At 60.4% G+C, this 14,863-nt stretch overlaps 1 protein-coding gene across 1 annotated transcript; it reads right to left on the minus strand.

Annotated features, from left to right (window-relative positions):
* Window positions 1–1,609: 1,609 nt before the first annotated feature.
* On the minus strand, window positions 1,610–8,203 carry TENT5B (terminal nucleotidyltransferase 5B). Its single transcript, XM_084300810.1, has 2 exons — window positions 7,810–8,203; window positions 1,610–4,328 (listed from the first exon to the last, which is right to left on the minus strand). The coding sequence occupies exons 1-2, from the start codon at window positions 8,026–8,028 to the stop codon at window positions 3,309–3,311; spliced, it is 1,239 nt and encodes a 412-aa protein (XP_084156936.1). The 5' UTR covers window positions 8,029–8,203; the 3' UTR covers window positions 1,610–3,308.
* Window positions 8,204–14,863: the final 6,660 nt, after the last annotated feature.

A 14,863-nucleotide genomic window follows, 5' to 3' on the forward strand; every position in this document is an offset into this window, starting at 1 on the left:
CACACACCCTGAGCTTAGTCCCCAGCGCAGCACCAGCTGCTGGCAGGGGAAGGAGCCAAAAAAATGAGTATTTTGGGGTCAGTTCTGCCCATGAGACACCTGGGGAAGGCAATGCCATCCCATCTTGCCACGCACGGGGTCAGGGAAGGTGGCAGAGCTCCTGGAGCGGCTCTGCAGGAACAGAGCCCTACCTGAGCCAGGTGATGGGGACAGTCCCCACGCCAGCCCTGCAGGAACAACCCCAACCCGATGTCAGGGGGAAGCTCAGCCCCGGGACTGCCAGAATTTGGAGAAGCAGAGCCAGCAAGTTCGTCCCAAACAAGGACTGGCATGCCGGCAGCTCGCTCGGTGCGGTGGAACCAGAAGTGCCTGTAGCTCCGCATGGGGAAGTGAAACTGCAGCTGAGGCTGGAGGGCAGCCAGGCACAGAGGAGCTCACACCCAGCTCCCAGCCAGGGTGGGAGCCTGCCCCGAGCACCAGGACCCAAGCTTTTGGGGAAAATAAGGCTTTTGGAGCTGCTCACCTTTCCAAAAAGGACCCCTAGGCGCGTCTCCCGGTGCCACCCAGGCCAGAGGGACCTCAGATGACCAAGGGAATGGGATGCCCATGGGGCCACGAGCAATTCGAGGAGCCACCAGGAGCAGAGGACACCGAGGAGCAGCATTATAAATAGAAACCTCTGGCATAGAGCAGCCTGCCAGCAGCTACACGCTCCCAGGCTTTGCTGCCTGGATGGGGAAGCAGGAGCCCAGGGTGCCTGCACCAATTCCTCCACAGCCATGGGTGGGATCAGACCTGGTTCTTCACGGGGTAGGGGCAGCGAAGGGAGCACCCCCCTGCCCTGCTGGACAAGCAAAATAAAAAACCCAACAGATTTGAATACACTGTATTTATTTGAAACAGATTCTAAAGAATCTAGTGAGTCTATGTCAAGCCCATCGCATGACAAGTGATACAGGTGTAGGAAAAAAAAACATTTAAAACAAAATCAAGTGCCATTCAAGCTACTGGAATCGTCCGTTGCCCCCTCACAGGAGGCAGCACAGTATCACTGCAAGATCGAGAAAATTCAGATTCAACTCATTCACAGGAGTCCCACCACACACACTCCATCATAAACCAAAAGTGCAATCTCAACGTAAGTCGCCCTGTCGAGCTGTTGGCTGTAGGGTTCTTTTTTTTTGGTTTTTTTTTGACATCTTAACCAGGAAGGAGGGAATCTCAGTTTAGTGCATCTGTGTTTGGGGGTAGAGAGTAAGAAGCCTGTAAAAAAAAGAAAGAGCATGCTACATGTCATCTATGTCCAGCTGAAGATTAAAATGCAAGAAAAATCGTCCCTTGGAACCATGAAGGAGGTACAGAGGCATAAAGGGGAGTACTGGGGATGTCCAAAGCAGCCCTTAAAGCAGTTTTACCTCGCACCAAAAAGTCTCAGCCCCCGCTACAGGGACCTGCGGCACCCACTCCGTTACTGGTGCTTTCTCTTCGGTGCTCACCGGCCGGGAAGCAGAGCTGGACTGAGAGCTGGTCAGTTAGTTGGTGTTTTAGTTGGTGTTAAGTGCGAGAGCCCCCGCAGCGTCCCCTCCCCGCCCCACATCGCCCCTACCCCAAAAAACGTCGCAATCTGGCTAAAGGCATTCTAGACTTTATTAGGGTTCGGTCTGCCCAGCTAGTACAGGTGTCACAAAAACCAAGAAACAAGTTAGTAGAGATACTCGGGTAACTCCAGTAGGTTAGCCTCGGAGGGAGCACCATGAAGCCCCGGCGTCCCCAGAGCAGCTTTTAGGGAGCGCCTGGTTGCCTTCCCACCTCCCCGTCCGTGCATAGTTAAGTCTGAGATGATGCTCCACGAGAGCGGGCCCCGCAATCCAGGCGTCTCAGAGAGATTTCGTGCTCTGGACACCCAACAGCTTCAAAGCCACATCTGACCAACAGAGCCAAGCCCTCCAGACACAGAGGGTTTGTTCAGAAGAGACATACTTTTTTTTTTCCCCCCCCTCCAAGGCCAACTGACTCTCACACAGAGCCCCAGTCTCCACTTCTAGCTAGGAGAACGAATTTCAAATGCTATCGATGGCTCACACGTGGGATCACTCAGCTGGGAAGAGGCTGTTTTGGGAACAGGAGGCAAGATCCCAGCCCTGGGAGAAGAGATCCTGGAAGAGGTCTGCTCTTCTCCTGGGAGGACACAGGCTCCAGCCCCCAGAACAGCTGGAGATAACGGGCTCATTAACCAGTTTGTGCTTCAAGGACAAGCCTCAGCCTCCCAGATAACCCAGCCGGCCTCTGGCTTGGGGCATTAAAACCACACTGCAAGCCGAAAAGAAAACAGCATTTCAAATTCTCCTAGAAAAATCCACGGTTTGGTACAGCAGCCTAGGGCAGGTTCCTGGACAGATCTGCCTCATCGTTTAGGGACACAATTAACATTTTGGCACTGCAGACTCGGGAGCTTCAATAAATTCATCGGTAGGTCCCTGCTGCCTTGTCTCCACGAAGCTTCGCCCAGCATTTTCCACCATGCACTTTCCCTCCCTCCTCCCCCCCCCCCAAGTTTTAGGCATTTACAAGCCCACCCTTGTTTATGCAACTCAGCTTTGAGAGCTATTTGCTACAGCTGGTCCTTCACAGGCAGCAAGCCATGCCAAAAAACCTCAGCAACACATAACCTGCAGTCCCATCCTTGCTTCAGCGAGGCTACTAGAAATGATCTCACGACCCTCCCTCCCCAACAGAAATATTTTCCTCTCGGGACATCCCACTCAAGCTCTTGGGATGCCAGCCCCTGCAAAAAAAAAAAAAAAAAAATAAAGGTTTACAGTACAGTTGTGTTTATATTGTTACAGGCACTTAAACAGGATTCTTTGGTCCTTCAAAGGAATTAGCCACTCTGGCTTCTGGCTTCAGAAACCACAAGTCTGCACTCCCATAACACCTCCTGCACTAAAAAATAAGAATTCGGATCCGCTTCAGGGCAGTGCAGCTCTACCTTACTGTAATTCTACAATCTCCCCACACACACACCCACCCCCCCCGTTGCCCACAGAATTCGGGAAGCCGTCGAGTCTCCCCGTAAACGTCCCCGTAAACGTCATCTAGCTTCCATCGCACTGCACATCCCATCACAGTGTACAGCAGACAGGTCTCGTCCCAACCATCCCAGGAACAAGACGCTCGAGCCAAGAGTCCAGGAAAAAAAAACAAACAAGTTTCCTCTCGGTGCAGTCCTGGGAAGGGTCCCCCCGTCCCTCCCCACTCCCCAAGGCAAGGCAATACCTCGGGGGACAGCCCCTGGAGCTTGTCCCGGCTCAGTTACAGGGAAGCCACGTTGGGTAGGACTGACTGCAAGGCAGGAAGGGCTGCACGTGGGTCACGTAGTAGTTGAAGTTTATTTCGCTGACGTAGGGAGCTGGCTGGTAGTAGCAGGTAACGTTTGTGACGGTGGGGATGATGTTCTGCTCAGCCAGGACCCTCACGGCCAGCATGGCAATGAGATTCAGGGTCTGCCTCCTCTCGTGTCCCATGAGGCAGACCGTGCTCTCATTGACCACCCTGTGGAGGGTCATCAAATAGTCATATCTTTTGCTCTCCATCCCGACAAAGTGGCTCTGGAGGTAGCACTCCAGCTTCCTCTGCTGCTCGCCGATGTCGGAGAAGTCTATGAAAAACCTGGAGCACATGTACCTCTGTAGCGCCTTCATATCCACTTCCAGCTTGGGCTTAAACCCCCTGACCAGGAGGTTGCAGTACTTCAGAAGCCCCCCGCCTCGGATCTCCTCGGGGTTCCTGGTGGCGATGACCCTGCTGCGGAGGTGCTCCATGGCCTCCTCGAAGTCCCCGTACATGCTCTCCCCGGTCACCGTGGGGTGGAAGTTCTCGGCCATGGGGTTCTCTGAACACTCCCCAAACAGCAGCAGCGAATCCAGGATGATCTGGAAGGAGTCCACGCTGAACTCGAACTGCCGTCGGAGAGAGTCCACGAACTTGAGCTCCACGTTCTTCCCGCTGTTGTTGGACAGGGAGATGAGGCTCCAGCGGTCGGTCTCGTTGCACACCTTGACCAGCTTCTGCACGTAGGCCTCCTTCAGAGTCACGGGGGTGATCTTGTCTTTGTTGACGCCTTCCGGGAGGAAATCCAGCAGGCAATCCATGACCACATCCTTCACCTGCTGGAAGACGTCTTCGGTCTTCAGATCCACGCCAAAGATGAGGTCCAGGTCTTTGTACCCCAAGCCACTGTCTTGGTGGAGGACGTGGCTAGCTGCCGAGCCATTCAGCCTCACGTTATGGACTGCGATTCCTTTCTTCTCCAGACGACTACGGACAACCTGAGAGAGAGAAACGTGGTGAGAAGCAGGCAAAACGCTCCTGGAACGGCCCCGCTACAGCAGCAGGATTGGCTCCCTCTGCTCATATGGGTCACCCCAAGGCAAGACAGCAAAATAAAAAGCTAATCCATTAGAAATAGGTCACTTTGGAAGGCTTCCAGAGCCTTGAGGGTGACCCAGCCCCAACTGCTGGTGGGTCCCACTCACCCCTTTGAGTTATGGGGCTCCTGGTGTACAAGAGCAGCTCTTGGGAGTGTTGAAGGGCAGAGTCTGCTCTTCCCTGCCTCCCCTCACCGAGGGTGAGATGTTCCCTAAGCCAACCCCGATCTCTGCTCACCCAGGGGAGGAGCAGCCAGCCAGCCAGCCTTCCCTCTAGGACCAGATTTAATCAGGGCACCCAGCCACCCACCCCGGCCATCCCTTTACCTGTCAGCATTCATCAGAAGCAACTCAAAACGCCCGAGCTGCTCCAAAGCCCCAGCCAGGTGTCTCCAAGTTCGTGTCCTAACTAGTAAGTGTATCCTAACAATTTCCAGTGTGTCAGAGCTTCGTGCCGAACTTGGCGTGCTATCAAGCACAGGAGGCAGCTTTCATCTTCGGGGTGTTACTTCCCTGATTTTAATGCTGCCTGCTCAGTGCTGGCACACCCACCCGACCTGCAGAGCTTTGTTCGCTCGGCACGGCGCTGAATCACCCGCCCGATTACTTAACATGCAGGAGGCTGAAATAACCCCAAGACCATAAGATCAACCGCTCTGGACACCAGCTTGTAATTTGAGTGTCACCGAGCCCAGGGATCCCAGGGGACGAGGCTCACGTCCCCCGCCAGCTCGTCCCACCTCCCGTCACTTTCATGTCCCCTCCCCAGCCACCACCCGCCGCCAGGAGCCCTGCGAGCCTCATCCTGCTCACCCAGTGCACGGCTGGAGCTTGAAAGAGCCCAAGCTCGGGCTCCAAATGGAGACGTTATCTCCTGAGAAGCCAGTCTGACCGGGCTACTCGGCCCCATGAGGCTGTCCCGGAGCCCCACAGAAATGCAAAACCTCGTCGAGGAGCTCAAGTTGGCTCAGCCCTGTTCTTTTGGGGGATGCTGAGCGTTGGGTCTGCAGCAGGACTGCCCCCAAACTCAGTCTGCAAGCAGCAGGGGGTGAAGGGCTCCAGCAGGCAGCCCCCTCTGCAAGCTCCCCGTGCAGGGAGGAGACGTTTCGGCAGGGTTTTGGGAGCATATTTTTTTTTTTTTATCAACTTGTTAAACCCTAAGTCCAGGGCGCTGCGAAATCTCCTGATGCAGCTACTCTGCTGGCATTTCCCCACTGCTCCCTGACATTAGGAACTGCTGCTCGGGCTGGAAATGAGCCAGGGCTCGTGGCCAGCCCGATGGCCACGGTCACATGCCAGGCACCAGTTAACCAGTGAGCTATTCACCATCGGAAGTCCCAAGTCCCCCCACGGACGCGTTTGTTCTCCAAGGCAGGCGGTGCCCAGAACCAGATTTACTCCCAAAATAAGGCGCTGGGTTATTCCTACACGTAGAAAACAGCCCTGAGCTGACCCTAATGAGCTCTTGGTGGGACACCGCTGCTGGCTGGGCAGTCACCGAGCTGCTGGCACAGGCACAGCTCCACGGTGCTGCCTGGTAGGGGTTAGGGGTTGTTCTACCTGGTTTAATGCGAGATGGGACACAGGTCACAAGTGTCGGGTACAGATCCAGGTGTTGGTCCTAGCTAAGATCTCATTCCAGATTAATTTCCCAGCCACAATCAAAGACTGTTGCTTAATATCTCCCTGGGCAAGGCTCGGGACCTACAGACCCGTGACCCTGGGCATGTAGCTCTGCCTACACAAGAACCATTGAGGAAGAGTGGGAAAAGGAGGAGAAAACCCCACCAGAAGGGGCAAACCACCCCAGTTTGGCCCCAGAGGAGCCCAGACAGCCCCAGCACCCCAGGATGAGCACCCCCAGCCCCAATGCGGAGCGCACCCAGAGTCACTCCCTGGCTGCAGGGGGTGCAGGTATGTGCTCTCCCCCTGAGGGTTGGATATTTGGGGGGTTATGCAGCTGCTGACCTGCTTCCCAAAGCAGCACCCCACCTGGGGTGTGGGTCAGCTAATTGCTCTGACAGCCGGGCGCTCGCCAGCCCCGCACCTGCCCGCGACCTGCCGCTTCCCACCGCAAGCCCGAGCCACGGGCACGCACCAAACGAGTGCCTTTGGGGTGGCTCACATTGTTAGTCAGCCCTAAACACAGGGGGCAGCACGCCAGCCCCTTGTTGCATCTCAAGGTGCTGGTGGCATCCACAGCATCCTTTTGGGCAGCTTCAGCACCAAAAAATCCAGCTCGCTGGGGGGACATCTGATGCTGCCCCACATCAGGGGGGGTTAAGGACACTGGGGCTTTTCCAGCCCTTCCTGACCCCAAGGCAACACCTTAGGGTCAGCTCCCATCTTCTGCTCTGCATAAAACCTCGGGAACACGGGCATCCAGAGCTCCTGCCCCCAGCAGATGCAGCAGGAACTCGAGGAATTTGGAGTCAGCCTGGCTGGAGCGTCACTCGCCCGTTCCCAGGCAGAAATACTCCCCCAGCAGCCCAGGCCCCCTGATCCTCACCTTCGGTTTATTGTGAAGCCGGTTTGCTCGTGGCTTCGTGAGCAGCCTTTTTAATTAGAAGCCGGCATTGCCCGATTTTTTACATTTGATGAGTCATTACCGAGGCACGAAGTTACCTCCCAACCATGAATATGCAGCAGCGTAGCCGAGCTGCACGGCCAGTTGAATATTACACGCAGTTATTGCTTTATGGTTGAACTAACAGGAACTCTTCGACGACGTTAATCGGGGGGGGGACACCGTGTGCCGCGACCCCGAGGACACTTGGGGCTGCCAACCCCACACCAGCTGCCCCCCAGTGCCCAGTATTCAAAGGCTGAGGGGGGAACTGGGAGGCAGGGAGCAACTGGGGGAGGCCCTGCAGGTACTGGGGGGGGGGCTTGCAGGTCCTGGGGGGTCTGTCCAACACCCTGATCCCACCGTGTCCTGGTGGTCCCAAGGCACTGGGGGGGCAGAATGGTGCTGTCCACCCCAGGGGGGGTCCATACTGGTCCCAGGGGACCCCAGGAGGGTCCCTGCTGGAACTGGGGGGTCCCAAGGGGGCTCTGCCCACTGCAGCCACTCCAATCCCACCACATCCCAGTGGTCCCAAGGCACTGGGGGGGAGGGCAGGATGGCTCTGCCTATTTCAGAGGGGTCCCTGTCAGTACTGGGGGGGTCACCGGGTGGTCCCAGCCCCCACCACCACCCTGACCCCACCGTGTCCCAGTGCTCCCCCAATCCCAGGGGGGTCCCTACCGGTACCGGGGGGGTCCAAATTGGGGTCCCTACCGATATGAGGGGTGCTCAGCCCCCCCCACCACCCCGACCCCATCACACCCCGGTGCTCCCCAGGTCCCGGGGATGGGGGGGGGGGGGGGTCCCGGTCCTCACCTGCACGATGGTGCGCGGCCGCACCGAGAGCGTGGGGAAGTTGCCGCGGCCGTGGATGGGCACAGCCTCGCCCAGGATCTGGTCCAGCCGCTGCACCTGCTCCCATGTCAGGACGCTGAACCGGCCCCCACCGCTGCTGCTGCTGCTGCCGCCGCCGCTTTCCGCCTGCCCCCCGGAGCCCGCAGCGGGCCCCCCCGGTACCGCCGCCGCCGCCAGCATCACCGCCGAAAACCCCGCGGAAATGGGGAAAACGGGAGGAAAAAAATTTTTTTTTTTTTAAATTAATGACAAACGAAGCGGCGCGGGGAGCTGCGGGCGGAGGAGGCGGCGGCGGCGGCCCCGGGGGGATGCTGAGCCCGGCCCAGCCACGCTCCGCTCAGCTCCGCCCGCCGCCGGCCGCGCTCGGCACTGCGCTCGCCCGCGCCCCGCCGCCGGTTTATATAGCCCCCCGGCCGCGCCCCCTCATTGGTCCGGTCTCTCCGCCAATCGCTGCCCGCCGCCGCCGCTCCTCTGGCTCTTCCATTGGTCGCCGTTAGGGGTTGGGGAGCGCCGCGGAGCCAATCGAGGGAAAGGGGCGGGGAAAGAGGCGGGGTGGAGAGGGGAGGGGCGGGGCTCTGCCGCGTTGTCCCGCCCCCTGAGCGCGGGAGGGCGGTGGCTTAAAGGGGCCGCAGCACTGGGGGAGGGGTGGGGGGCTCCTGCACAGGGCCCCACTGCTGCCCCACTGGTTCCCAGTTGACATCCCACTGATGCCCCATTGACATCCCATTGATGCCCCATAGGCTTCCCATTGATGCCCCATTAACTCCCTATAGATATCCCATTGCTGCCCCATTGACCTCCCATTGACATCCCATTGATTCCCCATTGACGTCCCATTGACATCCCATTGCTGCCCCATTGCTGCCCCATTAATTCCCCATTGACCTCCCATTGCCGTCCCAATGTTTCCCCATTAATTTCCCATTGACATCCCATTAGTTTCCCATTGACATCCCATTGCCACCCCATTGCTACCCCATTAATTTCCCATTGACCTCCCATTAATTCCCCATTGACATCCCATTACATTCCCATTGACATCCCATTGCTGTCTCATTGATTCCCTATTAATTCCCCATTGACCTCCCATTGCTGCCCCATAGGCATCCCATTGCTGCCCTGTTCATTCCCCATTGATTTCCCATTGACGATCCACTGACACCCCATGGCCTGGTGCCCCACAGCCCCGTGCCCTACAACCTCCCACTTGCCACCCCATGCCCCTTGCTCCCTCCCCAGCAGCATCCCTGGACACCAGGGGGTTTGCCAGTGGCCTTAAAACCCTTTCCTCGCCCATATAAGCCCGGATCCCTTTCCCCGATCACCTCGGTGCCAGACCATCACCTCCACTTTTCCCACAGCTGCCCACGGGGTCAGCCATACACCCACAAACCCCATCCCCGCAGTCCCCAAAGGGGGGCACCTCATTTTGGGGAGCCCCCGCAGAGCCCTTTGAGGCCGCGTCTCCAGAGCCGAGGTTTCCTCTTGGGTTTTCTCCTCTTCCAAGTGTTTCCCTGCACAGGGGTCTCCCAGAAATGCTGGAATTCCTGCAAAAAAAAAGACTCAGAAATGGGGGAATTGGGATTTGGGGGGGATGGGGGTGCAGGAGTTTCCTCAGTGCTGCAGCGGAGAGGCGGCTCTGCGTGTCCCCATAGCCAGGTCCCCCCAAACCCTCCCGGCCCAGTGACACACAGCGTGCGTCGGGGCGGTGACACGGAGCCAGGGGTCCCCAGGGGTCCCCACGGAGCAGGGGGGTCCCCAAACCCCATGTGCCTGCCCTGTCCGGGGCTCTGTGTACCCCAGCTCAGCTCCATCCCCGTATTGGGGTTTCGCTCCCCTGTTGGCGCAGTCGGGGCATCTCCCCACTGGGATTATCGCTGTTCCCAGTTACACCCACACCACACGAGGAGGGTGTCACTGGTGCAGGACATGGCCCAGCTCCTGCCCCGAGCTCAGCACCCCCCTCCCGTGGTGCTGGGGTCCCCTGGAAGGGGTGCGGGGAACCCGAAGGAGCCTGCGGGTGGGCCGGGTGCTGCGCTGCGCACCGGCTGTGGGGATGAAGGGGGCACCGGGGCCACGCTGTGGGGTGTGAGGGGATGGTGGCAGGGTTACAGCATGATCCCAGGGCAGGATCAGGGCGGTGGGGGCGATCGGAGGTGGTTTGGATGTGGGTGATGGCAGGAGGGGGGTGATGGGTGCCAAAAAGAAGCTGGCGAGCAGCTGGGGGGCACACATGGCATGGCCAGGGGACAGGGGACAGGGGACAAGAGACAGGAGACAGGGGACAGGAGACAGAGGACAAGGGACAAGGGACAAGGGACAAGGGACAAGGGACAGGGGACAGGGGACACAGGACAAGGGACAGGGCAGAGGGCACAGGGGACAGGGGACAGGGGACAGGAGACAGGGGACAGGGCACAGGGGACAGGGCACAAGGCACAGGGGACAGGGGACAAGAGACAGGAGACAGGGGACAGGGCACATGGGACAGGGGACAGGGGACAGGGGACAGGGGACAGGCACGCTGGTGGCCCCGGAGAAAACCCCGTGCCATTAAAAAGCGCTGACGCGCCCCGGCCGGACTGGCTGGGTGGCTGGGTGACATCCATCCCCAGCAGCACCCCAAAGAGCCGCCGCGAGCGAACGGCCCCGCCACCATTTCCTTCCAGCTCAGCGAGGCCCGGCCGGGCTTTGCTCGTTTGTTTTGCCAGCAATTAAGGGCTAATCACCGTCTGGGGGTGAAGGATGGAGGGGTCCTGCCCCCCGCACCCCAAACTTTGTAGGTGCAGTGGTGCGGGGTGGCTGGGTGGCACCGGGCTGTGCCGGCACCCACATGGGGTGGCACGGGGCTGGGGGACACAGGGAGGTGGAGCCCTTTTTTGGGGCCATTTTCCAGCCCTTCGGGCAATTTACCCACCCGGGGAGCCGGGCGTGTGGGAGGAGGGTGCGGGGCTGGGAGGGAAAAAAGCCAAACCTAGAGGGGAGACCTCGGGGAGTCCCCGAGCCGCGTGGGACCGGCTCTGCCCACCGTTCCCCAGGGCGTGTGCCGCCTCCCTGAGCACGCAGCGGGGACCAAGCCCTTCTCCCACAGCCACCTCCGTCACCCAGCGTCACCCCGGGGAGCAGCAGCGCTCCCCATGGGGCGGGGGAGCTCCTCCTCCACGGCAAACCCCGGCATTGACACCGCGCACTGCGGCCATCCCCGTGCACCCACTGCCTGTCCCCAGGCACCCACTGTCCCCATATACCCACTGTCCCCATATACCCACTGGCCCCATGCACCCACTGTCCCCATGCACCCACTGTCCCCATCTACCCACAGCCTGTCCCCATGCACCCTCTGCCTGTCTCCATGCACCCACAGCCTGTCCCCATACACCCACTGTCTCCATATACCCACTGCCTGTCCCCATACACCCACTGACTGTCCCTATACACCCACAGCCTGTCCCCAATCCCATGGCAGCTGTCCCCATATGCACACCAGCTGTCCCCATGCACCCACCGTCTATCCCCATGCACCCACTGACTGTCCCCAGGCACCCACAGCCTGTCCCTACGCACCCACTGTCCCCATATACCCACCGCCTGTCCCCATACACCCACTGCCTGTCCCCAAGCCCATGGCAGCTGTCCCCATATGCACACTGCCTGTCCCCACGCACCCTCTGCCTGTCCCCGTGCACCCACTGCCTGTCCCCATGTCCCCACTCCCCATCCCCGTGCCCCCCCCATCTGTCCCCACGCAGACCCCAGCCATCCCCCTGCGCACATCACTGTCCCTGCGCACAACCCCAGGTGCTGCCATCCCCACGCAGGTGCCGCCATCCCCAGGCCCTTTGTGCCTTCCCCCCCCACACGTGCCACCATCCCCGTGCCCGAGCCGCCGTCCCCGCACACGTCCCCGCTGCCTCGCGCCCGCTGTGGACTTAGGAGGTGGGTCCCATCCCTGCAGCCTCCTTCAGCAAACACGGCTCCCGGCCACCTCCTGTTTGCGGGTGGCCACCGGCCCCGCTCCCTCCCGAGCAGCCCCGTGCCTGGCACGGCCGGGCCCCGAGGTGCCACCGCCGGCAGCAGGGACCCCGCGGGCACCCCGGGGCTCCCGGCCCTGCGGGGCGATGGCTTCGTGCTCCGGGGAGAGGAGATGAGGGTGAGGAGGAGAAGGGGAGGATGAGGAGGAGAAGCTGAGGATGAGGAAGATGAGATGAGGAGGAGAAGGACAAGATGAGGATGAGGAAGACAAGGCGAGGATGAGGAGAAACTGAGGATGAGGAAGATAAGGTGAGGATGAAGAGGAGAAGGTGAGGATGAGGAGAATGAGGTGAGGATGAGGAGGAGAAGCTGAGGATGAGGAGGATGAGGTGAGGATGTAGAGGAGAAGGTGAGGATGAAGAGGATGAGGTGAGGATGAGGAGGAGAAGGTGAAGATGAGGAGGAGGTGAGGATGAGGAGGAGAAGCTGAGGAGGAGGAGGACGACGAGGTGAGGGCACCGGTGTGGCAGGGGGAGTGGCACTGCTCTGCTTCCCAGAGGTGAAGGAGTTGGCTGATTTCTGCCTAATTCACCCTAAAAGCCAAAAGGGGGAAGAAGAAACCTGGGCAGGGGGTTTGGCTCCTGGGGGCGGTTTGGGAGCCGGTTGCGTTCCCCCCCCCCCCTGATTTCACTGACCCCCAACTCCCGCAGTGCCTCACCTGGCGCAGGTGGGGAAACTGAGGCAGGGCGTGCAGCACCCCCCCCCATCCTACCGCCCCCAGACCCCGGGCACCCCCATGCGCGGCACCACCACGAGGCGATGTCCCCGTGCCAGCCGTGGCAGGTCCAAATTTGTCACCACCTGGATTTGGAGGGGACCGTGGTGGCTCTGCTCAGAGCCCAGGGTCCCTGTGGGACCACCCCCAGCCCCCCCCAGCCCTCCCAGCCCCAGCTGCCTCTCGGAAATACCGATAACTGCTGGTGGCCACGATGCCACCCAGCGAGGTCAGGAGCCACCGAGGGCCACCACCAAGGGGCTGAGATGAAAGGCGCTGCGGGAGCGCACGGTGTCATCACGGAGGTGACACAGGGCTGGGGAATGGCACCCGTCACCTCCCCGGGCTGCTGCAAAACCCTGCCCGGGGCGTAGCGGGGGACACGGCCCCTGGGTGTCCCCGGAGAGGTGCTGGGAGCAGCCACCGAGCCCCATCCCAGCAGCCTGAGCTGTCACCATCACCATCACTGTCACCATCCAGGGAGGATTCTGGCCTTTCTGTTTGATTTTTTATTTTATTTTTCAGGCCCGAGGTGATGGCACCAGGTGGTGGCACCGCTGGAGGAAAGCAGGGACCCGGCCGGGAGCTCTGCTCCGGGCAGCTGCTGAGTCCCAGACTGGTGACAACGGTGGGGACTTCATGGCCATGGCCCTTTCTGAGGGATTTTGGTGCTGGTGTTCGGTGTAGGACCCAGCCTGGGGTGTGCAGAGCTCGTTGGGGTGTGCCTGGAGTATCAGGAATTCCGGGAGCTTTTGGGGTAAATATCAGCAGATCCTGCCAAGCTGAGGAGGCTCCTGCAAAGCGGTCACCGACACACCGGGCTGTCCCCAAATTGGACACTACAGAAGCTGATTGAGCTGAGACGGGGCCCAAGCACCAGAATGAGAGCATTAGGGATGGGGAGAACCCCCCCATGCTATGGGGTCACCAGCAACCAGTCCCTGCCCATGCCTGATCCCATGGGATGCTCAGGACTTGAGCTGCCCCGTGAGCTGCGGGGCTCCTGGCCCCATCCCCTGGGAGAACCTCAGCACGGAGCTGCCACAGCTCCGCCGTGGGTGCAGGGAGGATGAGGAAGGCTCGGAGGAAGGAACAATTTGCTCTGCCTGGGCTTCGTGCCACACCTCGGGGAGGGAAACTGAGGCACGGGGAGCCCAGCAGCCCTGGCTCGGGCAGATTCCTGCTGCTGTGATGGACAAGGGCGGCCCGATCAGGGTCCTGCTGCTCTCCCTGTCCTTGGCACTGGTGATTGGGGAGGGGGGGAGAGGGGAAACCGGGGGCTCGGGCAGGGCACGGGGACACGGCACGGCCACGGGCACTGCGGGTTCGGGGACACTCGCCGGGACCCATCCACCCCGTGGCCTCGCTGCGTGCGCTTCAGCAGTTGCTCAGCGGTGACAGCCCATCCCTGGAGGGATTATTAGTTCCTCCCTCATTAAGAAAAGTTACTCACCCCCCCCGACAGAAACAAGAATATCCTGGAAATGCCTTTGTTTGGCGAGCTCTCGCATTAAAGCTATGACCAGAACGGGGAGGGCGGCTGCACGTGATGCAGCCCGGCACGTGTGGCGGGCGAGAGGCTCACACCCGGCCGCAGCCCGGGGCTGCCCCGAGCTCTGCTGTCACCCCCTGTGCCCGGTTTGGTGGCCGTCACCGTGCTGCCGGGCTGTGCCAGCGCCTCCCAGCACACCCAGCACCAGACCCCCGGTGCAGCCCTGGGGACCCGCGGCACCCCAAACCCGGTGCGGGGCAAAAAGGCCGGCACCCGCTGCCACCGTGCTGCCCCGAGGGAGCCATCAGGAAGCCCCACGGAGCAGCAGCGGGGCCGAATCCAGCCCTGAGACGCACGGGGGACCCTGGGCTTCAGGTATTTTAAGCAGATGAGCAACGCCAGCGCTTATGTGCTTGCTGGATTGTAGGAGCGTGAGTCACGGCCGCGCTGAATCAGAGCTTTAATGCGCGGCGGTGAAACACGCTCAAGTTATGGACACCTAAAAGCCAGGGGCTTCTCGGGGAGGGGAGAGGGAGCCCTGAGGGATGGGAGCTTTGGGGTCGGGGCTGCTGCATGGCCCTGCTCCGGGGATGGGGGAATCGTCCCCCAGTGTCCAGCTGGGTGAAAGGTGTGGGTCCCGGGCAGGGAGCTGGGGACCCCCCACTCCTGACGCCACACACTGGCCGTGCTGGTGGCCCTGTGGCCATGCTGGTGGCCCTGTGGCTGTGCTGGTGGCCCTATGGCTGTGCTGGTAGCCCCATGGCCACGCCAGCTTC

This window comes from Netta rufina (genome assembly GCF_964035555.1).
Source record: "Netta rufina genome assembly, chromosome: 23".
NCBI classification, from domain to species: Eukaryota; Metazoa; Chordata; class Aves; order Anseriformes; family Anatidae; genus Netta; species Netta rufina.

Excerpts from the sequence above, each read along its gene's own strand:
- TENT5B (XM_084300810.1), bottom strand. The coding sequence starts at position 8,028 with ATGCTGGCGGCGGCGGCGGTACCGGGGGGGCCCGCTGCGGGCTCCGGG. Across the intron at positions 4,329-7,809 it reads GGCCGCGCACCATCGTGCAG|GTTGTCCGTAGTCGTCTGGA; the intron begins GTGAGGACCGGG and ends TCTCTCTCTCAG.